The 26,388-nt window shown below is 38.5% G+C and overlaps 2 protein-coding genes across 3 annotated transcripts; both read left to right on the top strand.

Annotated features, from left to right (window-relative positions):
• The first annotated feature begins 312 nt into the window (after positions 1-312).
• On the top strand, positions 313-11,039 carry LOC145498192 (transmembrane protein 272-like). The gene is made up of 5 exons (XM_081478092.1): positions 313-473; positions 5,955-6,039; positions 7,182-7,292; positions 7,932-7,991; positions 9,671-11,039. Exons 1-5 carry the CDS (start codon positions 444-446, stop codon positions 10,057-10,059), a joined length of 675 nt encoding a protein of 224 aa, XP_081334218.1. The 5' UTR covers positions 313-443; the 3' UTR covers positions 10,060-11,039.
• A 1,201-nt stretch (positions 11,040-12,240) lies between these two features.
• On the top strand, positions 12,241-23,487 carry LOC145498191 (transmembrane protein 272-like). Of its 2 annotated transcripts, none has more exons than XM_081478091.1 (4): positions 12,241-13,603; positions 17,322-17,490; positions 20,158-20,217; positions 20,775-23,487. In XM_081478091.1, the coding sequence occupies exons 1-4, from the start codon at positions 13,601-13,603 to the stop codon at positions 21,191-21,193; spliced, it is 651 nt and encodes a 216-aa protein (XP_081334217.1). In that variant the 5' UTR covers positions 12,241-13,600; the 3' UTR covers positions 21,194-23,487. The 2 variants fall into 2 exon arrangements, with proteins under 2 accessions (XP_081334217.1, XP_081334216.1); XM_081478090.1 differs by lacking the exon at positions 12,241-13,603 and adding an exon at positions 13,617-14,034.
• Positions 23,488-26,388: the final 2,901 nt, after the last annotated feature.

Here is a 26,388-nt window from a genome sequence, read left to right as displayed (position 1 = left end):
ATTTATTTTGTTTGTAGCAATCACTCACTTTTAATCGCTTTCATCATCTTTCGCCAAACTCTATCGTTTGAATTGTACATTTCGTGGCTTTGATTAAAGCACATGTAGCGTGTTGGATGTTTGACTACAATATTACCAAATGTATATTTGTGCGCCCTAAAATTCAACCCAAGGAATTTTCGCCCCACCAGTCCCTCCCGCTCCGCAGTCCCTGAACTTTTTGTCCTCGGTTGCGGTATTTTATGAAACAATTGCCTCAACTCACCCCGATAGGGTAATGACGTATTCGTTCGGGGTAGTTGAGAGTATAATTTATTCGATCAACCGCACGTCATTTTCAGGGAGTGAACTCAGTATTCATCTGTTAGTTTAGGAGTCTGGACGACTTGCTCCTAGCGGAGTGCATGTAACAAAGATAATATAAGATCCATGAACATCGAGTGATGGCTGAGACCGAAAAACGAGCAATAGAGGTCAGTCGTTGCCTTATTCATTTCTTTATTTAAAGTAGTGATCGATCGAAGCCTGTTCGCGCCAAATGGCGACCACTTCAGTCGACGAAGTCCAGCAGGCGTAACTATGAGCTTTAGAACTGGGGCAAACATGCTTACTTTTCATTTTTTTTTTTTTAAGATGTCTAGTTAGTTTGTTCAGAGACGAGAGTTACTTCTGCAGTATTAGCGTGTCGTTTTGACAACTCTCCTTGTTGAGTGCATTCAGTTTCCACCGTGTTGAAAATGAAACCAAATGTCCCATGACTTACTTCCTTTCTCTCATGACCTTGTTAAAAACAGCTTTAGATCCGTTCCCTTATGTGTTAGAACTCTGTTAGCAAACTAAAATTGTCGCAAAGAAGACTGCTTTTGGTCCGAAATCAGAAAGTTCTATTATCGTGTCTGAGAAGTTGGCGATGGCGGTTTTTCAGACATGCACGACTTACCGAGGAGAAAGTTTTCCTCAATGCGACCTGCCCACGCGTGTAATGATTCTAACTGTGCTGTATTTAGTAATCACCTTGTTGTGATCTACCCTGAATAAAATTTTCGCTATGAATTGATAGATACTTATCATAAGATATCAAAGCTTAACAAAAATTACGTTTTTGTTGATAAAACCTGATTGTTCGCCTCAAAGGTCTTCAAACGGAAATTTAACTCCTAAAGTTTGGATGAAATTCACCCTGTTACTCGCGATTAACCACCAACTCTTTTGCATTCCCTTGTGTGTTCCCTTTAATGGGGGTGGTCAACCATGCCTTAGATAGGAGGGGGTCACAATTTTATGCCTTCAATGAGCAGATCTTTACAAGGCAATTTTCGTAGCAAAAATTCATAGAAATCTCTCAACTATTCACAAAGTTATGACATTGTGTGCCAAATGGCACTTTTAGGGAGTAAAGGGTCAAAAGTCAAACCTGCTTAAATTTCTGTGAGTGCAGTGAAAAATTTATTGAAACTTCAACTTGCACCCCCCCCCCCCTGCCCCCTTCTCTCCCTGGCAACCCCCTGGGCATTAGGCATAATTTTTGAGTTATTTTTTTGCAAAAAAATACCTCATAGTCGGCGCGTCGGGTATGTTATGGATGGGTCAGTGGATGAGTGAGTGAGTGAGAGATGTATGTATGTCACACCAATCAGATTGGATCTGCTATAAACAGCCAATCAAATTTCTTGTTGTAAAGGTAAATGGTATGTGAGAAGATTTGATCCCGATAGAGTTCAGAACAGCCATATTTATTTTTCTATAAAAGAGGAGGAATTACTCACATATTGGGTTTACGTCAACATTTTTTGTGGGCTAGGCTGACAATTTTTTAAATGAACGAGGGTTGTGTTTTCACTAGAACAATTTTGGCTAAATAAAGTCGGAAAAGTCCGGAAATGCAGTGAAAACAGTTCATCTTGAGTTTAGCGAGTTAAAAATACACGTTGTTTTCACCAGAAAAAAGAAGCGATTATCTCGCCAATACCACCGGAAATTCACGCCAAGTTATACTACCTCGTCCCGGTACCCTCATCCCTTGTCCCGGTAAATGCTGCAGCCAATCACATTGTGCGTAGTGACAGACGCCTGCAAAGAATTTGGCAACAATATCTACCAGGCGCTCATATCGCGGTTCATTTTGTGAAATAGAACTTTAAGTGGCAGACAAGTTCAACAGTCCTTCTCAATTATTTCGGTGTACCATTCCTACGGTCCCGCTAGATTCTCCAGTTCCTTGGCCAGGACACCGTGTTGCTTGATGTGCAGAACAAGTTCCTGCATTACAACATTTCGTCGCATCTTCCTCGTTTCTGGGGACATTAACCACATCCTCTGGAAAAAAATGCCTTCTCGTCTCCTGCGCATAAATATAGCTAGAATCAATACAAGAGAAGTCATTAAAAGCGTTTCCTCTCTCAGCTATTTCTCAAAGTTGTGTGGTTTTGTAATTTGAATCTTCTCAGTCAGTGGGTTAAATTCCTGGTTTTAATTTCCAGTGAAAACAGATGTCACATTTAACTAGCAAGTGTTGGTCTGTAAACAAACACCTAGAAAGAATGTTTAGCTAGTTAATCGGCCTAGTGAAAACGCAAGCGAGATGAGCCTTGAGGTTTGAAACAGTTCGTGAGTTAGTAGTATGCAAATGCAACGAGATATTTTTATTTTTAGTTACAAAGGTAACTTGATACTTTTGTTTTTCACAAGGAGTAAATTTAATTAGAGGTCATGAATCATCGCTTCTAGTTCTTAGGACATGTTTTAGAGGCGACGAGACTTTAGATTTGAAACAGTTCTAACGTTTACTATAGTAGGTGCGGGTAACGATTGTTTTGTTCTTGTTGCATGCAAATATAACAAGATATTTTTGTATTTTAGTTACAAAGTGTAATTTGACACTCTTGTTCTTCACAAGGGAGTAAATTCAATTAGAGTGGACGAATCGTCACCACTCTTTCCCACAAGATGTTTGCTATCTTTAGTAACAAATGGTGACTTAACACTTTTGTTTTTTATATGGGAGTAAATTCAATTAGAGCTGACAAGTTATCGGCTATTGTTTCCAGGATGTTAAACAAAAAAGAAGCTTTCATTTCTGGACGGTTTTACGTCTCTGCAGTAGCAAAATGACATTCATTTCAGTCCGATATTTTTAAAGGTAAAAAGTATGAAAACTGTTGAAATGTTCTTTGAAGACTGCGCGGCACCAAGTTAAAGTGCAATTTAATTAAATCAGACTTTCAACGTGTCAGAGGTTTTTTTCTCTTTCTTTCTATTTTCGGTGAAGTTGTGTTGTGTAAAAAAGTAAACTTACAACTCCTATAAAATGCGAAAAAGTCTCTAAATTAACTTGAGTATTTTTGAGCAAAAATTCCTCTTGGGAGTTGGAGGGGTTATGTGATTGGTGAGTGAGGGAGTTATGCATGTGCGCATGTCACACCAATCACAGTGTGGGTTGTATCAAAGAACGAATCAAATTGCCTGTTAGAAAATAAGATGGTATCTACAGTATTCTGGAGACATGTCAGATTACTGTAGTTTGTTCGGTCAAACATTTTTATGGCTTACTATTTAGCTATCTTACCATGACCGATGTAACATCGGAACCAAAAAAACTTGTCAAATTAACCAAATCATTACTGTACCATGAATGCTCCAATCTCCGACACTTCACACAAAAAGATAGCTCTTGCACGCTGTGCGTGCCTATGTTTATTTTTATTTGGTCAATTTCCGGTACTCCAATGCCCCAGCTTGAGGTCAGACTAGGTGATCAGATACGTTAAAACCCTCAGCATGTACATGGCAAATATGAGTAATCCACCACTTTAGAAGTGAGAAGAAATCTGGGGTGACGCCAATCTTACATGAACTTGTGTGAATGTTACTTAGGACAATATATAGGGGTTATTGACCAAGTGTGAGGTCAAGATGGCTGGATATTGTTCAAGTTCTGTTTTTGTGTGTTTATGGACCGAGACGGAGTCGAGGTCCATAAACTCGTAAAAATAGAACAAGAAGATCTTTAAGATCTTACAACCGCGCTTTTAAAAGTTAACTGTTTTGGTAGCATGAGTGACCCGAAGAAAAAAAAACGAAAAAAAAAAATCGGTTTTGAACCTATTTCCAGCAAATTTGGCACACTGGAAGCTGACAAAATTACTCTATTTCCGGTCATCATTTTTCAGCTCTTTTCGTCATATCCCCCCTCGGGAGGGTTTTGTAAAGTTAGCGAATTAGTTGCAAGCCACCGTAATGGTGATTGCTGTCGGCGAAATGTTTATTTGCTAAAAAATTGTGGCCAAATCTTTCGGAGATGGAAGTCAGGACATTTGTAAGGATACAGAAAGTAATTTGGGACCAGTTGCTGACTTGTAAGGCTGAAATTATCCAGAAGTAAGGTTTTTTTAACGTGAACGTAACGAAGGCCACGCGGTGAATAAATTATCGGCTCTTCTCACTGTCTCGTTCTGTTTTTTGTTTCGTTCTCTTTTGGAGTCCGCCGAGGTCATTTTTTCGTCTAAATAACTTGAGAAAAGTTCGAAAAAGATGTTCCTCTTGAATTTTCAGCTTTCAGGCAATAATTCTGGATTTTTTTTACCGAAACGTAGGTTCACTGGTTATGTTAATGTGTTTCGGTGGCTATGGGCGACCGTTGCTTCCTTTGTCGACTCACGCAATGAAGCTAGGTTACAAAAAATATCTAATAATATTTAGTTCTGGTTTTGTTCGATTTCGTTGAAATTTTAATATGATGAAGCTGGATTGTCAACGAATAGATTTTAATACTGCTGATATGAGGTAGCTATTAACGCTAAAGTGATATATCGCTTCGATGTCAGGGTTTTGAAGAGATTTTTTTGCAACGTGTAGGTTCGGCGTGATTTTGTAATCTGAGATTTCTGTTGACCCTGAAGAAACAAGGTTTGGCGAGTAAACATTACAGATTGCGTAATTCGAAGTTGGCCGAGTGGAGATCTGCGTCTGGTCTCCGACAAAAATAAAAATAAAAAAAAATAAACCAAGGGTAGAACATGAACCGCGCTCGGCCCATGGCCGCGCGGTTAATGAGGCCAGTATCCAGCCACCTTGACTGAACAAGCTTGGTCAATAAAGGATTTATTATATGGCTTTCGGGGAAATTTCTCTTGCGGGACACAGCGGGTAGTCCCAAGCGGGCAAGATAGCTCCATCTTGCCCGCTCGAGTAGCCAATCACAGTGCAGGATTTGATTCATCTTGCCTGCTCACGGAGCTGGCCATATAACAAAGCTTGTTTTGTCCTTAATAACAGTGTCACAAGCCGCTGCAAGATGAAACAAGTTTTGCCCAGTTTCGTGGATCACGTTTACTGTATATAGGAGGTGTTGGTCAACACTGTTAGCTGACACTTGGTTGATACATGGTTCAAGTATTGGCCGTGTATCGGTCAAGTGTCAACCAATACTCGGCTGATGTTTCACCCGAGTGTCTCTAGATATATTGGTCCATTGTGTCGGCCGACACTACCTACAGTTCTCGTGATCCGGTTTCATCTCGTTTCTCAAGTGGCAGATGGAAAAGAAATAAATGAATTCTTGAACTCCCACTTTGATAAATTATTATGTATTCAGAGAACAGTGTTGAATCTTGGTGAGATGTCTGATAAATAGTGCTGCCCCTTCCATAATATGTCAAACTCCCAATCTTAACTCCAATCACCAAGGTCAAATTTCCACCCCTCGGAAATCCATTTTGTATCAAGTTTGGTTTAGATCAGGGCTCTTAAGCTTTATGTGAGCCTTAGAGTGGTTTTCAGTTGAGATTGGCTGAGTAGGTTTTGGTTTTATGACACTCAATTGAAAACCCGCCTATTACATGTGCATGGCATCCCATTTGATTCTGTCTGGCACATTTTGTTCACTGTCGCCTTATGGATTAGATGCTGTAAAGAATACCAGTGATAAGAAATTCTGATGTGTTTTTTGTTTTCAGGGTTCCCCAGTGGAACCTGGCACTGGAGGTCCTCCTACCTATGGAACAGACAGTGGTGCTCCTCCATCTTACGATGAAGCAACAGGTTGGAGCCTCTAATCTTAAGAAGCAAGATTCATAGTTATTTTGATGTACATAAGATCACTGCTGTAGTGACCTGATAGTTAACTTATCATGTTCACTGGTTCCAAAAAAAACATTTAACTTCACCTTGCTCTTCCGACAAGGAGCTCTCAAATTTTGGGTTATTTAGTTGGCAGATGACTTGCATGGGTCCTTGCCCAGTGGGCAAGTGAGAATGAAAAGTCACTTGCCTGAAAGGAGAGTTTACTTGTCCCAGAAGACCAGACAGTACACGTACTTTTTGCAAGCCCTGGCTCAGTCCCAGTTAAAAACTGGACCATTTCAGTGTATTGTGTTTTGTGGCCAGACAGATCTTTCTTGCAGTGTTTCTTTCTACCCAGGAGTATTTGTATCTTGCATAATAATTTATTATAATTTATTAAAGTCTGGTTGGTGTGTTGCCTAGCAGTGGAGAACCCTGGCAACACCGTTTAGCATATAATTACACAATGTTGTAAACAGGGTGTTTTCTAAATTAATAAAGATGTGAATTTTAAGCTCGGTAATGAAATGTGAAGATGAATTAATCAGCATGACACGAGCATGGGACAAAGAAAAATTCTGAGTCCCCAACAGGAATCGAACCCATGACCTCCCAAACACCGGGTGGGCGCTCTATCCACTGAGCTACAAGAACTCATGGAGAGCGAGGTCATTTAACGGGGTTCATATATGACAGGTGTCCTGCATACTGCAAGGATCAATGCTATTGAAGTCATTGTGAGTAGTGATAAATTAATAAAGATGGTGAATTTTAAGCTCGGTAATGAAATGTGAAGATGAATTAATCAACATGACACGAGCTTGGGACAAAGAAAAATTCTGAGTCCCCGACAGGAATTGAACCCATGACCTCCCGAACACCGGGCGGGCGCTCTATCCACTGAGCTACGAGAACTCATGGAGAGCGAGATCATTTAACTGAGTTCATATATGACAGGTGTCCTGCATACTGCTAGGATCAACGCTATCGAAGTCATCGTGAGTAGTGATAAATTAATAAAGATGGTGAATTTTTTCAGGGTGTTTTCTAATATGTAGTGATAACATTAGTGGCACGCTCAAGTGTCTGTTGTTGATTGTGGTTTCTTTCTATTCCTTTAGGGCCTCCTCCTTCATATCAGTCTTTGTTTGGTGAAATCCAAGGTGCTAGGCGAAGTTCTAGCTCAATCATGGACTTCGTGAAAAAACTGATTTTGCTGCTTGCTGGAACTAGTAAGTACTTAACAGTAATTTTAAGTCCTGAGCATCAACCCAGTTTGGATCCTAAATTCATTTCTCTGGCTAATATTCCAAGGAAATTCCTCGGTTATTTTACTGGCACTATGTCTGATAACAGTGCTGAGTATCTCAACATTGCTTTACAGTACCTTTCACACCTCCCTTGCCACAAATTTTCACCTCAATAACCCGGAATAACCCTCAACTTGCTCACAAGTTGCTCCCATCACAGCCAATAACAGTTACCTGATCTGGTCACAGATTCAGTTCCTTCCCAGGTCAAAAGAAGGTTTTCTTTATCTTGCCTAGAAGGAAAGTCCTGGTTATTTTTAGAGTTAATTCTCTAATTCAAGCTTGCTCTATTACAAGCTTGCCTAATTCTTAGGGGTTTCATTAAGAGCTGGGCACAAGGCAAATTGACTGACTTTGTGGGTGATTTTGCCTGGCTGGTTTGACCGTCTAGAGAAAATTTATTCTAACTTATAAAGAAATTTAGTTCATATAGTTTTGCCCTCCTGCCGAAAACCGTAATGTAACCCCTTGAATGCCAACGGTGCTTCCAGTACTGTGTGACTCAATATTGCTTAATTATAGTTCAATAATCATAATAATTATTGTACCCTTGGTTTGTAGTTGGTTGTACTATTCTCATTGGTCTGGTTATGGCAATTCCTATTGCAATGATAGTTATAGGTAAGTGAAATACTAAAACTAAGATTGTTCAGGCGTGGGTCATCTGCTTGTTTCTACTTTTCATTTAAGAGGGATTCCACTCAAAGTTTGAGCAACATATAACTGCAAAAAATATTTACTAGAAATCTACTTGTATTACGGTAACATTTTGAATACTATTTGAAACATCTCACTTTAATTCATTACTTTGAGTGACCTCACAGTTAAATTCTCAAGCATTTTGGAGAAAGGTTATGTCAATCCTCTTAAAATGCTTAAAGGGTGTGTTATTTTGTTTTGAACTGACATGAAAAGTCCATTTTGGTTGAAATAGGGATCCCTCACGGGGTCAGCTTGAGAGCTAAAGTCTTGATAACTTCTTAACTGTATTCAAAGTGTTACCATGCTATGACGTTTTTTTAGTAACTTTATTTTTGCCATTATTGCTCGAATGTTCTGCAGAAACAGTCTTGATGTTCTGCAGAGTTATTTTATAGTTTCAAGTGGCTCAGTTTGTAGTTCTTCAAGAGCTGTTAGTACGGTTTAGTCTGCGGCGGTGGTGTGGTGGCCTCATGGTTAGCTTGCTCGTCTCCAGATCAAGTGGTCCAGGTTCAAGCCCTGACCAGGGACATTGTGTTGTGTTCTTGGGCAAGACACTTTACTCTCACAGTGCCTCTCCCACCCAGGTGTATAAATGAGTAATGCGGAACTTTGTCCTTTCAAACCTATATTTGCGCGGACATATCCCATTTTTGGCCAGACAAACATCGATTATGTCTTATCCTTATAAAAGTGCCCCCCCCCCCCCCTTCACATGATGTTTAAATATGAAACAAGTAAATTTTCAAAGCATTTATTTTGGAAAAGTGGAATGCATGGTACAGCAAATTCAGTATCACATTCGTGCAAAAATTTGCAACGATAACTGGAAATTTTATGACTATTACAAATCATTTATTAAAAGTTCTTGGTCTGGAAGTTAAGTATCCGCCTTTTTTCCCTCCTTTTTTACAAACATCAATAATATTGAACCTTTAAATATTAAATCTTGAAACTCTAAATTTTTCCTTACCAGTGTAAATGACAAATTTGTCGAGACAAAAGTTATTTTTGACCGGACATTGTCTGTTGACCGGCTGTTATTTGAAGTCCTGTGGAGGCAAACCTGCGATGGACTAGAATCCCATCCAGGAGGGAGTAGAAATACTCCTAGTCTCTTCATGCTACAGAAACTGGGATAAGCTCAGGCCTGATGGGCTACTTGGCTTGTATGCTGATGTTACCTTAGGTGCAGTCGATTGAAAGTTCTTTTGACAGTGTAAAAAGGCATAGAATCAAGGCAAGAGGGTCAATACGAAGTAGATAAATCCATACTAATTTTTTCTTTACAGTTCATTTCGTATCTTTTTGAACTTGAAAATGGTGTCATGGTGACTGTGAAACATTGTTTGCTGTTATCACCAAGTTTTACTTGCTTGTGTATTACAAAACCTTTGCTTCTTTGGGAATAAGCTTGTATTTTACATAATTATGCAAATACTCTAGACTTATTTTGTGTATCTGCTAAGTTACTCATACATAATTTAAGTACGATTTCAACAAGAACGTCGCCAAATAAATGCCTGTGATGTTGCTTCTTTAATTACTAATGCTGATAGACTGTCATTCCTTAGAAATGCAACCTGTAATTTCCTTTGCAGGTGCTAAATACAAGAACCAATGCCCGGTTGAAGACAAGATACCTATCTACCTAATAGTTGCTGGAGTTGTTGGAGCGTTCAGAAACCTCATTTCATTGGGTCAAAGAGTCAAACAAAGAGACAATGAGGACGAAGAGGGACAGAGTAGGAAAAGGCCTTTGGAGTCCTTTCTGGACTGTTTCCTGTTTGTCTGGTTTATTTGCGGCAATGTCTGGATCTATCAAAATTACCATCCTAACTATACTGACACTGACAATCCCAATTACTGTCATAAGACTCTGTACCTGTTTGCATTTTGGGTAACAACTTCCATGTATATTGTGGTTGGTGTTCTGTGTTGTTGTGTGTGTTGTGTGGGAATCTGTGCTGCAGCTTTTGGCAATGATTGAATGGTTTTATTTGGTTTAAAACTAGACATTGGCAGGAACCTGACTACTATAGAATCTGAATGTTTTATTCATCTTAAACCCATGTCATGTGTGCTGTTTTAAATCAATGTATGCATTGACTAGCCATCCACTAAAGTGCACGTCAATTAGAAGCTCAGTTAATGGAGGTTAAAGTTGGGCAGTTATCATTGATATAACTACTTTGTAGTGCACCAAGATAAATGATCGACTCTTTTTGCTCAGGAAGCTTGTATAATTCACAGCTTGACACCTGTCATGAGATGTGCATTACAGTTACAACTGCTGTTAAAAAAGGTAGTTCTAAAATATTGTTCAATCTAATTTTGATAAATTCCCGACCTCCCAACCCCCACTTCCACTCAGCCTTTCACTGCCAGCAACCTAGCTCTCTTTGTGGAAGCATAAAACAGGCTTTCCCTGGGCCGCCTATGTTTCCGGCTAGGCACGCATTGCGTGCAGAGGGATAAGCTTTAGTAGTGTTGCTCATGTTGTTATCTGCTGAAGCTCAGTTTTTGGATGCAATTTAGAAACCTTGTTTTAGCTCTTAATTTCCCTATAATTTGTAATAAGACTCAGTTTTGTCTACTTAGAGCTCCTACAATCATGAGAAGTGTTTTTCTTAACCTGCAAATAGAACAGAATAATTAAAATAAGGGCCATGTTGTACGTGTTTCCAAGGGAAGTAGCATTAATTTCTTGGGAGTCACAAGATGAGGTTTAAAATTTACATGTTTAACCTCTGATATTTCTACCCTGCTAAGTGGAGTTCAATAATAATTTAAATGTTATGTGAAAGTAAGACATAGTTAGGTTCAGACTCTTTAATAGGCTAGCTAGAGAAACAATTTTCCTTACTCTAGTCCTAAGGTGACAGGGTAATGTCAAACTTAGTCTGTCAGATCACAAAACAAATGGCTGCATATTTGCATTAAAAGTAATAAAAATCATATTTAGCATCAGACTAATGGTTTTTTATGTGTACCCTTATGTGTATTATTATTATCATTATCATTATCATTATCATTATCATTATCATCATTATTATTATTGTCATTATTAAAAAAAACTCTTGAAGTGGATTACTGAGATGCAAGCCCAGTGGGTACTCCGTTATATGGGCTATATAGGTATTACCAAATATGCAGCCCGGTGGGGGATCTCCCATGTAAAAAGGATGGGGGTCCTCCTTGGAAATTTTGAAAAGAAACCCTAAGAGCTACCAAGATCCTGTTTTGTGGGCGTGACTTAATTTTTTTTTCTTTTCCAAGAGGTACCTAAGAGGTACCAATTCTTACATATTATCCACTGTCATATTTTTTTTTTTTTTTGCTCAATACCCAAAAAGGTACCGAAAAAGCTACCCCTGTGGACCTTTTGAGCTAAACGCCCCAAGAGGTACCAGTCCAGCTCGGCATGGCTATTTCGCCTACAAAGAACTTATGTTTTTTTTCTGCATTAACATTAGCAAATTTGTAGCCCTTCTCAAGCTTCTACTAAATTGGAAGCCATTTCTGGTAAGTTGCGGTCATATATTTGAGCTGTGTGCTAGCTAATTTAGAAATGGGATATTGATTTTTGGCCTAAGTCTGAAATCACAGATTTTGGCCTGAAGTGGGTTAAGGGTTTTAAGATGTGGGCCGCACACCTCTACAAAAACTTCTTGGTTAACCTCCACCGGGGGTGTAAGGACAAGAAAGGGGGCATATTTTTATATCCTTATAGCTATGCTAAGGCGAGAACTTGATATGTTGCTGGGGGTGGCTGAAAAAGCAAGGGCAGTTGGCATTTGTGCCTGAGCCCACCACGGACAAATCACGACAATCGTACAGGGGAGGGGAGGATTTCGCTCAGTTATGGACCGATAATGACTAATTTAAATTTCGGCCGTCTGCTCCATGACACCTTTGGAGTAGACAGACAGCTGAAAGTCAAGTTGACGAATTGTTTAATGGAAGAGAACGTTTTTAATGAAGATTACTCGGTGCTCCTCTCGAATTGTTTGGAACAATCGTATAAACGTCGTCGATCGGATTGTGGTAAGTCTCGAAAGAGTTTGGAATCACTCAGAAGTTCTTCGGAAATTACCGGATGTTCGGTTAATGGATGAACTCAAGTAAGAAGTAAAAGTTATCTGAGATCTGCCATGAAAATATAGCTCAAATGTAGCTGAGAATTCATTATTATCATTCCCATTTAAACCCTCAAGCCTCGCTAACTTGGCAACCGAAAAAAGACTTGAACATTCCCAAGTTCCTGGATATTTTGCCGCGGTCCATGTGCTTCGAACTAGTGGGGAAGCGGGGAATTTCCAAAACTTCAGAGACGAGGGACTGGATTAACTGCCAGGCTGTTAACAGAAGCACCAAGCCGTGTGCGTTTCCATATATGTCACCTACTTCAGTACCGTACCCTCCCACCCTTCACCCCCGGGAGGGACTCCCTAAAAAGGACAGGGGTGCTCGTTGTACTTTTTAGGGGTTAAAAACGTTTTGGTGAGAGGATGTTCAGCCTCAAAAGGTCCACAGCAGAAGGTTTGCGGTACCTTTTAGGGTATTGAGCCGAAAAAAATATATATGACAGGAGATAATGTGTTGTTTTAGAAATGGTACCTCTTAGGGGTGAAAAACATGTCAAGCAACGCCCACAAAACAGGATCTTGGTACCTCTTAAGAGCCCTTTTCAAAATTTCCGACGAGCGCCCTTGTCCTTTTTATGGGGGAGTTCCTCCCTCCCGCCCGCCCCACTCCCTCCCAAACCGGGTCTTCGCCCACCCTGGACCCACCCTGATTCCCGCCCTGTCTGTTTCCACTCGTTTCCAGGTATCCCCAGCCTTTCTCCTCCTCAACATGGCCTCTTAGCAGCCTCTGCAGCGGATATATGGACGAGGGGATCGATTGCACCTGAGAACGGCTGCCAAGCCTATGACTACTCGTTGCTCTCCATCTTATTCTCAACGCTCCATCACTTTGCAGAGAAGATGCAATGATGATTGAAAAAAATATATATGCTACATAGCTACTCACTTTTTGAAGCAAAATGTTCAGAGATGCGAAGAAAAATTAATTGTTAGCTAACCTTTTTTCATCCCCAACTTTCACAGGAGTTTTAATTGAAAACTTGGACAATTTCGAGACGTTTAAATCAACTTTTTCAGTTCCTTTCCAGGTGGTGTCACCCTGCACATTAATATATTCATTGGCCTTTGAAAGAGAACCGACACGCTATTGGTCAGCGCCTTTCGCTGTTTAATTTTGCACCGTTAATGGCTGTGAAAAGATCAAGCAACTAGTCTTTGAAGACCGTTTTAAGTGCCTCCCAGTAAACCGCTAAATGCTTTGGACGCCAGTTTTGTGGCGATACTCAAACATTTGTGAGTGCTGTCACTTTTACAGCAGAAAATGAAAAGGTGGCAGCCGTTTATAGTGCGTCGAGTGGCTTTGTAATTTGGTTTGAGCCGATAATTCGGTGATATCGATCAACGATCTACAACCGGCTGGCTATTATTTGACTCAGTATTATAATGGTGAGTTGTTTACGTTATACTTCAACGGTTGGTTCAATATGTTAACGCAGAAACGAACAGCTTTGAATATTGTAAACCGTATTTCTCAAATTCAGCAGTCGAGTCCCGCGCAGGAGTTTGTAAGCATTGTGCGCGCGGTGCTCTAAATTGCTTGATCTTTTGTTTGTTATTTACAATTCCGGACTCGTTAAATTGCGCTTTTTATGTGACTTTTAGAGCTAAGATTTGCATATTTTTTTCCACTGTTCAATCAAACCATTCATTTGAACAAGGTGGGGTAACGACTGTCCATAAGTTTAGACGAAGCTTCATTTTCGTCGAATCGACGGAGAGCGCGCGAGCGGGAAAGCCTTCATCCATTGAAGATTATGCAGTTCTTAAGAATTGCTGGTGATGATGTGCCAAAAACCAAGAAAAAGCGGGCTCCAAAGGTACAGAAAGTACACCAGTTTTGTTTGTGTTTTGTGTGTGGCTTCCTCATAAGTACTACTGTGCTGAAGTCCATATTAGCAGGAAGATTATTTGTTTAAAATTGCTCTGAAAGACAAAAAGTGTCGATTGTCTTTGCCATGGCAAGTTTGTTGAAGCGTTGAGTTACTTGGAAGTTTTATTCGCATTTTGAGGCCAATCACAGCATAATTCGGCGGTATGATCACTCTTTAGTGAGGCAATATGGAAGGCAGATCAATCTCTTGTTCAAGCGTAATATGTTATTGGAATATTGCCAACATTGTGCATTGCTGAAATCGAAGCTGACTCGCTCCTTAGTAACAACTTTCATTCTGCATGCATCGTTGATCGTGAAAACGAATTCGCTCTAATTTTTTCTTTTTTTTGTCTCTTTTTTAATTTCTCATCTAAATTAAGCATCGAGGAGCTTTTTACACCTGCCTTCTTCAGTAGTTTTATAATTAACATTTGGGTGAATTATGTAAAAAGCAATTCCCTTTTAATTCACAGTATTGTGTCAGACAACAATTATTTGTTAAATATTTCTTTTCACAAACCCAGCCACAAGGGGTATACGTTTCTAATTGGGAGAAGCGATTAAAAACAGTTTAACTCTGGAATATCCTAAACATATATAGCCTGCAGTTGTGGTGAGATATCTACCAAGTCATTTCATCACAACTTTTATAAATTCTTTTCTAACATTTTGGCCTATAATTTGACTACCTTGGGTAGGTTGCTATGCGAACCTAACCAAACCAAGCTGTTATTTGACATTTAAAAAATACGTGATCGCTTTGTTTTTTTGTCGGTGGATAAGAACACTTGTTTTTTGCAAACACCAAGGGTAGTGTGAGAACTTGGCATGTGGTTCTGAATCAGTGATCTGTTTAAAACAAATATTATAAACTGCGACAAAGTTGGTGAACTGAGTCGCAACAGAGTTTTATCATAGGAGGAAGCGCATGTGCAGCATGTGAAATGCTCACATAAATTAAGCTCTTTCACGCAACAATAAGTCTCCCTAGAACACCTTAAGCCGCAGACCCAAAGATATATATACTAAAAGCCGTAGATTTGTAAGTTCTTCAGCAGTAATTCATAATATCTAAGTTGAACTCTCAGTAATGTTGCAAGATTTAGCTGGAAGTACATCTTCCTAATGAAAACTTTTCATTCCTTAAAAAATGTCAAAAATATAACTTTTATTTAAATTTCAAATAATTTTCTTTGTGATGTTAATGGTTTCCAAGACATACATTTGGTATCGTTAATTTGCATTGCAAAGCTAAGTCTCAGTGGTTTTTCGTGTTTAAAAATAGCAGGCAAGTGTGAATGGATCTGTAAATTTTATATATGGTTACCAAAAGTATCGTATGGCTTTTTTTAAGCAAACATTAACCAGAAAATGTTAAAATATTAACACACATTAAATTTGTTTCTGTCCAAAATGAGACAGTTACAAGCATCGTGTAAATGTTGTTAGCTTGTATATCGATGAAGAGTCTCTGGCGTGAAATAATTACTATGAAACTAGATTTTTGAAATACAATATTAAAATGAAGATACAGTTGAATCCCACTATTTCAAATTCTCTAGGGAAATGAAAAATAGTTCAAAATAGTGGATAGTAGATGACTGGAAAGCAATTCCAAGGGAAATGGTTTTGAGTTTGAAATAACGGGGAATTCGAAATAACCGAGTTCGAATTAGCAGGCTCCGGCTGTACTTGGCGAAAGGGTGATCATTTTGTCAACCATATTGCATTGCCAGGGTTGTCACAAAGTTTTAAAGTGGGTGGGTGGGTGGACAGCTAAAATCATTGCTTGAGAGGGTGGCAAATTTGCCATCGTGCTAATTATCAGACATTGCTCAGCAGGGTAGCTAGCCAAAATTCTGAAGTAGATTGTGGCTTTTGGTGACAGTCAGTCTACTTTTACACAATATTACATAGCACACACTAGATGAGTTGTGCTATGGAAGTGTGATATAATGAAGGGCCAAGGGACTGGCAAAATATACAGTCATGTTCTGACACTATTATGAGGTTTCAAATTATTACTGGGGCAAAGAATATCATTTGTTAGCAGGCTTTTAGCCAGGTGGTTGTGCAGCTACCCAGGGGTCAGTCACTTTTCAGGGAGAAAATAAATAAATAAAGCAGAGATCTTGTTGATTTGCAGTCAGTAATTTTATAAGAGTTCAAACAAAATCACTTGATTTCCATAGTGATTCTGGAAATACTTTTGAACACACCATCTCACCATCATCATATTTCTACTTTAGTTTCCTTTGGTTACTTCACAGTGAATACTGTGCACTCTTTTCCAATTTACCTCCATATAGAGCAAGGCGTGTGTTACCAAACTGATTTCACCAAAAGAAACTTCTTGTGCCCAGCAAGAAGGGTTTCTTCTGGGGAGTGCTTATTGGTGGCTACATGAAGTACTAACTTGTGAACCAGCACGCATTGTTTCACAATCGTCTTTACAGTGACCACAATCGTTAATTTAAAAAACATTCGCCATGCAGCAATCTTTGCTCAGTTCTTTCGCAAAAAAAAAATAAGGAAACACATCTGATGCATTTTGTATGGGCTGAGGCAACTACAGTTTCAATCTATTTTTAGGTTTTTGGCAATGAAAACAGCACATTATCATTCAAGTCCAATCAGTACATTTATCGGCTGAGAATTCACCGAGAGTGCACCTAAGACGCTTCAGCTTTTTTAAAATTTTCTAGCAAGGAACCATGCAACCAGACCTCCCAAACAGGATGGGGCCTTCGGCCTCATAATTGTTAGTGGATGGCCACTCACGGAATCCTGGCTAAAACCCTGTTCATTAGTATATACCATGCAAGTGAATAGTGCTTTCCGTGCATTCTGATTGGCTAGCTCGGAGTTAAATAGCAAGTATTATTCACCTCTGAGCAAACAGCAAAAAAAAACAAAATGGCTTCCCATTTTGCTTCGGTTACCAAGGAGCAAATTTTATCGACTGATTATTCAACTTGTGTGGTATATACTAAAAAAATTATTCACCTCAGTGTCAGTGAAAGTGGTGGATATTTGCCTCTACTTCGGTGAATAATAAAATTATAGACTTTGTTATATAGGTTTGTTAAATCAAGGTCCCATTGTGTTTGAACACTTGTCAAATTACCATGCTGCGTCACTCTTGGGTTGCTATGGTGTTCAACGACAGTGACAGGTATGTCAACTTAGTTTTAGTATTTTCATTTTCATAACACCTCTTTGCTCTTTTAGTCTGAGAAAAATAGTCAAATCCATGAGGAGGAAGATAAAATTTGGCCAGAAGAAGAGGGACCACCGCCAAGCTATGATTCTCTATTTGGACAAATCAAAGAGGCAAAGGAGACCTCTGATGGTTCATTTGATTTCTGCAAAAGAGTTGTGCAGCTGTTTGCTGGAACAAGTAAGATATTTTTAAATCCCTCTCCTATAAATTCGCCATCTAACTTTAATTGAGTTAATGAGAAAATGTTTCACAGGGAAACAAAAATTTTGTACATGCATTTATTCCTCACTATGGAAACCTGTTAATCCAGTCACTGACAGGGAAATCAAAAATGGGCATAATGTTGAGTTCCTGGGGGTGGGGGGTTGGGGGGGGGGAGACAGGGGTGCTCATCATACCTTTCAGGGGTTAGAAAAGCATTTTTGGTACCTCTTAGGGTGTTCATTCTCAAAAGGTCCCACAGCAGGTGCTTTCGCAGTTGAGCCAAAACAAGTAACTGTCAGTCAATGTGCTGTTTTAGAATATTAGTACCTCTTAGGGGTGAAAAAAATTTCATGCCACGCCCACAAAACAGGATCTTGCTACCTCTTAGGGGTTCTTTTTAGAATTTGCAATGAGTATCCCCATCTTTTTTAGATGGGAGTTTCCCTGGGTTTGAGCCTCTTAGTGCTGGACATAACCCAGGAATTTCCTTCAAAGCACTTCAAGGATGGTGCCTACTGAATACACAAGTCTTTGTGCCAGATTAGGACCATATGGAAAAAGTAGATCTCAGTAAGGGCTATTGGAGTTCACAAAGAAAACTAGGGGTAGCAATGCATTTTTGCGAGATAATTAGCCTTGAATCTCGAACAAAAATGCTGACATCAGCATTTTTCTGAAAAAGAAGGAAGAGATTTTTCTTTACAGATTTCCTTTGAATTTGTCGTGACAAACCACAAAACAAACACATAATAACGATCTTTAAACTACATGGTATGTTTTTAATAACAAAATCATCACTGACAACAGTGCTTTTAGTGTCCCTGACAACTCTTCTCTAGTGTAGCCAAAATACAGGCTAAATAGCTTTTCCTCACAACCAGGAATCATCTATCATATCCCAGATTCTTGACTGAATTTATTTAATGGTTACGATATTTATTTTTGATTGCTTGACAGTGAAAACCAGCAATTCTGGTGTTCCTGGTTTTAGTATAGCTTAATTTAACTTGATTTGGTTGCAGTACAAAAATTTTGCTCTCATTTTAGTCAAAATGACATGTACTTAGTAGCGTAGTTGATCATGCCAATGTCAGTGTGCGCGTGGCATGTAAACCATGCCTTGCGTGTGCGCACTAACAATAGTAGGCACCGTCCTAAAAAGACACTAGATAAGTCAGCAGGATCTGAACCCACCACTTCAGAATTAATTGACTTCCAAATTTGGATCACCTTTGCACTACTGACTGAGCTTCAAGGCCAAATGAGAGCAAGCTGTGAGTTATTTCAGTCAGCAGTGGTAATTTATAGAGAAACATTGATCTAATCCTGAAGTTATGGATTCGGATCCTTTCAACAGGGCTGGAAATAACAGCCATATAGTTGCTGGTCAAGACATTTTAGCCTGTTCATACGTTGTCATTTCTGACCGCTTGTTAATTGTTCTGTCAAGTACAGTGGAGGTCACCAATGGGCCATGAAAATTTGGCCATATTATAAGGGCGGCCGTATTTGCGGGGTAGGGTCAAATTTCATGTCTGGTCTAGACTGAGTGACATCTTAACGGATATATCAAAATTGCACTTCTAAACAACTGTTCTATTAAGCATCAGGAATGGAGATGTAATTTTTTTAAAAATTGAAGTTTCAATCAGTTCATACTGAACAATAATAAATTGGAAAGATGAACATAACTGGTTTGAGTGGCCAAACAAATGGGACAAAATATTATTATATACAGGTTGGGATTTACTAATTATTCTTGAAAATTTCAGAATGTGGCTGTTGGCTGCATTAACAAAGTTGTCTTGTGAGATAATATAAGGGCATTTCACCACGGCAGAAAACTGAAGTGGTCATGATCTAACGAGGTGATTGTAATAAGTATGAATGAGGTGATCGCATGGCCAGGTTCCACTGTATAACGTGCAATTTTCCCTAATTAAGACACAATGTCATCTCCTTCCCCTTCAGTAATAAAAGTAATTGCCAATTCCTTCTAAACAACACTGCTATCGATTTTTAACTTGGACTCCATGTTGTACTGATCAGGATTGGCACGGGCGGGGGGGGGGGGGGGGTACTTGCAGTATACATGACAGGGTGGTCTGACATATCTTTTTGGCTTGAAAATTTACATCCTCTGTTTTTGTTTTTGTTTTTTTTGCACCAAGAGATCTTTCATGTATTTTTTTAGGTCTTAAAAAAATGCACATAGTGTGTTGGGTTTACGCATCTCCGAGAAAATTTTGTTGCAATCAGCATTAGACGAGTCTGTTTGATTGAATAAATCAGTATTGAGGAATTCAAGTCTTGCATTTTTGGGGGTAGGAAGTTTTGATGCCAGGTATGTTTTTGGGTGTAAAATTTCAGACTCTTGTATTTTTTTGGGTTTGCAATATGAAGCTCCATCAGACCCCCTGTCATGTGTATTGCGGGTACCCCCTGGGGATTGGCATTACCTATATCTAGACAATATATATGTTGGCTCTGAATATTACTTGGAAGTGAAGATAATTACAAAGTATTTTAAGTGAAAATTCAACCATGGTCACATAACTAGTAAGTCTGCGTGAATGAAAGTCCATTAAAATCTCATTTTGATACATATTTTTGAAGCCACATATTTTCTTTATTTCCCAGTTGGTTGTACTATTGCACTCAGTTTACTAATGGCACTGCCAATAGCTATGGTTATTATGGGTGAGTAGCAAGTCTTTTAGTTAATACTCGATGTTGTGGTGAGCTCTCTACATTCAAGTGCCTGGTGGTTACTTTCAAGTCTGGGATGTCATTCAGGACATTATTGTGCAAAATATTGACGTGATTTCACATATAACAGGCATCGTCATCATCATCATCGTCTGCCTGCCTGATTTGCCAGCCTGCCTCCAAGACATTTTTGATTTTGTTACTCAGTCTGTAAAATTGTTTTTAGCTTCATGAAGCCTCTTTTATCGATGACATACAAGAAGATTGATTTGAATGAATCTCATTTTGACTTATTTCTGGAGAGAAACAAAGTACCAGGCTATTTTGCGAGTCTGTGAACTGAAGCCAGTACCAACCAAACATATTTGTGTCCTGGGATGTGTTAACACATTATCAAGGTTCCCAAAGTAGTCTGCCACAGTTTTTAATGCAGTGAGACCAATTTTCTCACCCTTGTTCAATTTACAACTTACTTCTTCAAACACTTGAAGAGAAGTCTTTTTTGATAAGAATTGATGAGTGTTTTTATAATTTGTTTTCTTTCACAGGTGCCAAATACAAGGATGACTGTCCCGTTGAGCCATTCATTCCTATATACCTCATCGTTGGAGGATCTTTTGGAATGTTAAAAACTATTATAGTTCTTTGTCAACGAGCTAGAACTCATGAAGATGACATTGACATGGACGAAGACCAATCAATGTCCACAAAATTTATAGATGGTGTTTTGAATCTGTTCTTGTTCACGTGGTTTATTGCTGGGAACATCTGGGTATACAGCAAGTACAGACCAAATCCATCTCCTCCACCATCAGATCCACTGAACTATTGCAATCCAACACTCTATTTGTTCGCGTTTTGGGTGATTACAGCGAGTTACATCCTCATGGGATCAATATGTTTCTGTATATGTTGTCTTGGAGTGTGTGCAAGTTGTACCGCTTTTTTTGTTACTGCCAAAGACTGAGGATTACAATGTGAAAGGTCTCTGTTATTTCGTGTTTGAACACTCGGTGTTATAATTTATTGTAAACCTTTTTAATATGTGATGGAGATACAAATTCTCTTTGTAGAGTCTTTGAATTTGATAACACATCGCATACAAGATCTTTTGGACAATCTGCTTCTCAGCATTGATTGTCAATTGTAAGACATAGGTCAGGTTTAGCAAGCCATATATTTTAGGAGTCAAAAACGGTGTAGTTTGACATAATTTTATTTTGAATTGGCAAAAGTGAATTTTGTAAAATCCCCAAATCAAAGAATTTTTTTTTCGTGTTTGGCATTCCATCAGACCAGTCAAAATAATATTTCTAGAAATTGCCAAGAATAATGATCCACTGCAGGTTTTTAGCCAGATAGGTGTCCAGGCTTCCTGTGGACGACCACATTTTGAAGAAAATTGTTTTATTTTTCATATGTTGCCTTTAAAATTGTTTGTTTGAGCAGGCCTGATGTCACATTTTGGATGCCCACTTTTCAAATCCTGGCTAAAAGCCTGATCCACTGTTAGAACAACTAGCCAATAAATGGGCAGGTGCTTACGCCAATCAGCAACACTTACAATATCTAAAAGAATTGTTAAGTCAACTGATGATCACACAGGAAATAACTCGAGGAAACATCACAATCTGGTAAAGAATTTCATGGCAAACCAAATAATTTTGATATCGTGTACATGTCAGTAAGATTACAGTGACTTTGGTATTTTCCGTGTTTGCCTGGGGAGGTTCATGTCAAATGGTCTTGCACGATCGCCATTATTGTGTCTCTTGTCTAAGTTCATTGGCAACTTTCATGCCAATTAAGACAAACCTTTTTCCTTAGGGGAGCAGTCCTCTTGAAATGCAGAGTTAAGACAGACAGTAGCAGGGGCGGATCTAGGGGGAGGGTGCAGGGGGTGTGCATCCCCCCTGAGATGAAGCCTTCTTCTTCGTATTAGCTTTTGAAATTTGCTTACCTTACAAGTCAGTTACGCCATTCCTCGGTGGTGCACCCCCTCCTAAGAAAAATCCTGGATCGACCCCTGAGTACTACACATTGTGGTACATTTAAGACTTTGATTGGCAGGCACAACTTCTTTATAATTTGGCATTATCTACTTACAAGCAACTTAGAGCACAAAACAAACTGCTTGAGTCTAGGTATCTTGGGACAAACTTTGCAAAATATGACAATTGAATTATGATTTTGTTCTCAAATTATTTATTAATAATTTAATAAATAGCATACAAGGGACATCTTATTCTTAAGTTAGAGTGTGCAAACATGCCATCCCAAAAACGTATTACGAAAAGTGGTTTACACACACCTGCAATTTGCAAATTATATTAATTTAATTTATTAACTATGTGACTCTCTAGACTGGGACAAGTGCACTGTCAGTAAATAGGTTTGAGTGTGTGGGAAGGATCGAGTTACGAGTTTTTTCAAGGGGTAATAGCATGGCCTCTCATGAAATACCATAACTTATCCACTCTGGGCAGATAACGTCATGCTTTCTAGCCACCATAAGTTAACCAGTACGGACTATTGACTTGGGGATGTCTCTGTAGTGTTCATAAATTCAGGTATTCACGAGGAAATGTCTGTTTTGTTTGCCGGGCATTTAAAAATGCCTCTAAGAATCATATTGGCTGGTTTATGCCAATTTAATTTAATATATTGTCAGCCAAGTCTGGTGGGTGACAATAGGAAGGTAAAATTCAACTTAAAATTATTTTGTAATATTCAAAAGGGCAAAAAAAATTCAACAGGTTTTCTGTCTGCATGGTGGAACATTTATATTTTTTGTTGGTTCCTGGATGGGAAATTGTTATTTTTATTTATTGGCCTGCTATTATTTCAGCCAAGAAGATTATATATAATTTTAAAAAGCAGGTTAACAAGTGTTTGAATCAGACTGTTGTCTATAAAGTGATACGAAGTTGAACAGTGTAGTCATTCAAACTGTTTTTAAAGTGGTACCTTGAAGCTGTAGTTCAGGCTGAGGTGTTTTTTTGTTTGCATAGAGATGCTAAAGAACAGAACAATTTAGACAACCAATCAAATTGTAGAAAGAAAACATAGCATTCTGCCTTTGTTTATTCAACCTAATCAATGTCAAATTTGATACAGCATTACCTTATGCTTTCTGAACACTGATTGAATGTCATTGTCTAAGTTGCTAAATTATATTAAGTCACACAGGAAGACAGTTCTTGAAAAGAGATAGTGTGTTATTTTGGTATAAGATAGGGAATAAAACGTATTTGGAGTTCAGTAGGGTTTGTTTTTTTTCTTGTGTGTGTGGTATTAGACCATTTAACAGCTTTCTATTTAGTAACCTGGCCTTTGAATGGCAGCAAGGCTGCAGGAGACCTTGTTTTGATAAATCCCTCTGCTTTTGTTGCATAAATCAACTAGTTCCCATGCTAACGATAAATCCCTCTGCTTTTGTTGCATAAATCAACTAGTTCCCATGCTAACTGGCTGGCATTTAAATGAGAAAAGGCAGAGATTTTTTATCAAAGGTCACCTCTAGCTTCGCTTGTATTCGCTTGTACTGAAAACGGCCTATTGCCTCAGTAGCTGCTTTGTCTTCAGGCGTCAACTCCTTATTTGGAGTACGCTGCGTGTGGACTTCTGGGCCTGTTGCATTTCCCCCCTTTTACCCAAGAAATGTGGCGTCGACAAAACCTGGATCGGACCGGACCGGATCACGGATCGGATCGCGGATCGGATCACGGATCGGATCACAGAAAAAAAAAAAAACGTTTTAAAGAAAAAAAAATCAAATCATTTATAAGATAATAATAAATAAAAAAATAAAAGTGGAAAACTAAAATATGATAAATAAAAGTAAGAATCCCGAATTTGACGCAATGACATGTTAATTACAGAGAATGACAAGAGGTCATTTAAAAAGCCACATAAGCGCCTAATTTACGACGAATTTAAATTGTAATGAACAGGCAGATGAAGTTATATTTGAACGTTAGTTGGCTTGAAGCTTGCGTGAACCTCCCATTCTCGGATTATAAGCAATATAAACTATACCTTTTAAATACTCAATATTACTCTTCAGCATTATGATTTATTCATTTAACTTGTTTATTTCGAATACTTTTGTTATTCACATTTTACTTCCTTTATCGCATTGTTTCTATTAATTGATGTGTCTTGTCTTTTATTTTTGAACGTGTCAGTGACCAACACGATAACATATGCTTCTTTGGTCACTGAGCACATTTTGTTTTGGTTTTATTATTATTGTTATATTTTCATATTTTAATTAATGAATTTTTTGTAATAGTGTGCGATAGTGAAATATGTCTGTAAATAGTGTCAATTAATAAAAATCTGAAATCTGAAATCTCATTTTTTAGTATCAGTAGCTAATTCTCCGCTACTTTTTCGTGTCCGATGTGAGCGTTAGAGTTAGCGTTACAGTTAATGAGAAAGCTTACGTACGAAAGACTTGCTTTAAAGGAGCTACGTCACGATTTTCGCATCTCGAAAAAACTAGCTTAGTTTTTCAAGTTCGTCATTGTAGCGCTAGCGCTGACTCGAATACTTTTTCACCGTGGTTTTAAACATCTCCATTTATTTACCAATATGTAACACCGGAGTGGGAGAGTTAACGTTCAAAATCTGTTTACATGAATTTGTATTAGTAAAATCAAAGACTCAAAAAGTAATAGTTCAAAGTTCTTACCCAGTGGCGTATTGTAGTTTCTCGTGAGTCGTCCGGTTAGCACTATTACAAATTAGCTTTATGACGTTATATACAACGTTCTAATTACGCAACGTTGCAGTCATTTGCAGTCCTCATTCCGTTTTGATTTGTTCTTGCCTCTTAAGTGCTTTCTATCCTAGAACACGATCATTTTAAGGTTTTATTCCATATAAAGGCAACTCCTTACGACCCTAAAAAATGACTTTAAAAATCGTGACGTAACTAAAATCGTGACGTGACTAAAATGTTGTTTATTCTCGGGTTGCGTTATCTTTCACACTATCGATGTTATTCCTATATTTTTTTGTAAAACAGCTATACTTCCTTGAAATACAAATGGTCTGTTTCGTTTTATTCCAGTACGAAATATTGTATTCCAAACTCACATCTTGTAAAAGTATAGACTTGTCTCAGAACGGAAATTGTTTGAAATTATCAGGTGTTTAATTTTTTATTGTTTTTAGTTTTTGTGTTTCGATTCATACGTTCGTCTTATTATTACCATGCTGACTCGTTTTATGACAGGTTACCTTTGATGCAAGCGAATATACGAAATATCATTTATCTGAACTGCGGAGAAAGATATGAAGACATGATTGATCATCGCAATCAAAACCCAACAGCCGGAAAAAAAATTCATCTGTGACCAGCTCCCAGTTGGCTTGATATTATAAAAGTATAAAGGAATATCACACCTGAATTAAATAAAATGTTCTGCTCACAGTAGTCACTCTTGCGTAATTTGCTCAACAAAATTTTGAATTTTGAATCTTGAATTTTGAATTTTGAATTTTTTTCCTTGATCCGATCCGTGATCCGATACCTGATCCGATCCGTGATCCGATCCGTGATCCGATCCGTGATCCGATCCGTGATCCGATCCGTGATTCGATCCGTGATCCGGTCCGTGATCCGATCCGTGATCCGGTCCGATCCGATCCAGGTTTTGTCGACGCCGCAAGAAATGAATGGAAAGCAACGATTGGCAGGGAATCAAAAGTCCTCACCTGATCATGCTCCGCTTAAGCCCCACTAAGGAACGTGTTTCACAACAAGCTTGAAATAATTGAGCAATTACTTCTATAAAACTTGGCGTTGTTGTATAAATAACCAGTAAATAACCAGCTGAGTTTAGTGAATATCTGTTTATTTATTTTCACTGTCGATTGGGTTATTTTAGTCAAACCATCAATTTCTTAAATCTTTGACCAGATGGTTTCTTTATTTTGTTTTGTTTTTATTAAATCGAGCCGAGAAATTTCTATGCCCACGTAAAAATAATTACCTTCAAGGGAAGAGTTATTTGCATAAGCAAACTTATAAAGCACCAAATTAGCTTCAAAATTTTTCGGTGGCTTCAGATTGTTCAACTTAGTTCTTGTGTAAAATGCATTTATTAAAATTTGGAGGAATTATTTTGAGATTAAACATTTAGTCAGTCACCG

Source organism: Orbicella franksi, chromosome 9 (assembly GCF_964199315.1).
Source record: "Orbicella franksi chromosome 9, jaOrbFran1.1, whole genome shotgun sequence".
NCBI lineage: Eukaryota > Metazoa > Cnidaria > Anthozoa > Scleractinia > Merulinidae > Orbicella > Orbicella franksi.
The sequence above is the reverse complement of the archived record's forward strand: the minus strand, read 5'-3'. Positions and strand labels throughout refer to the sequence as shown.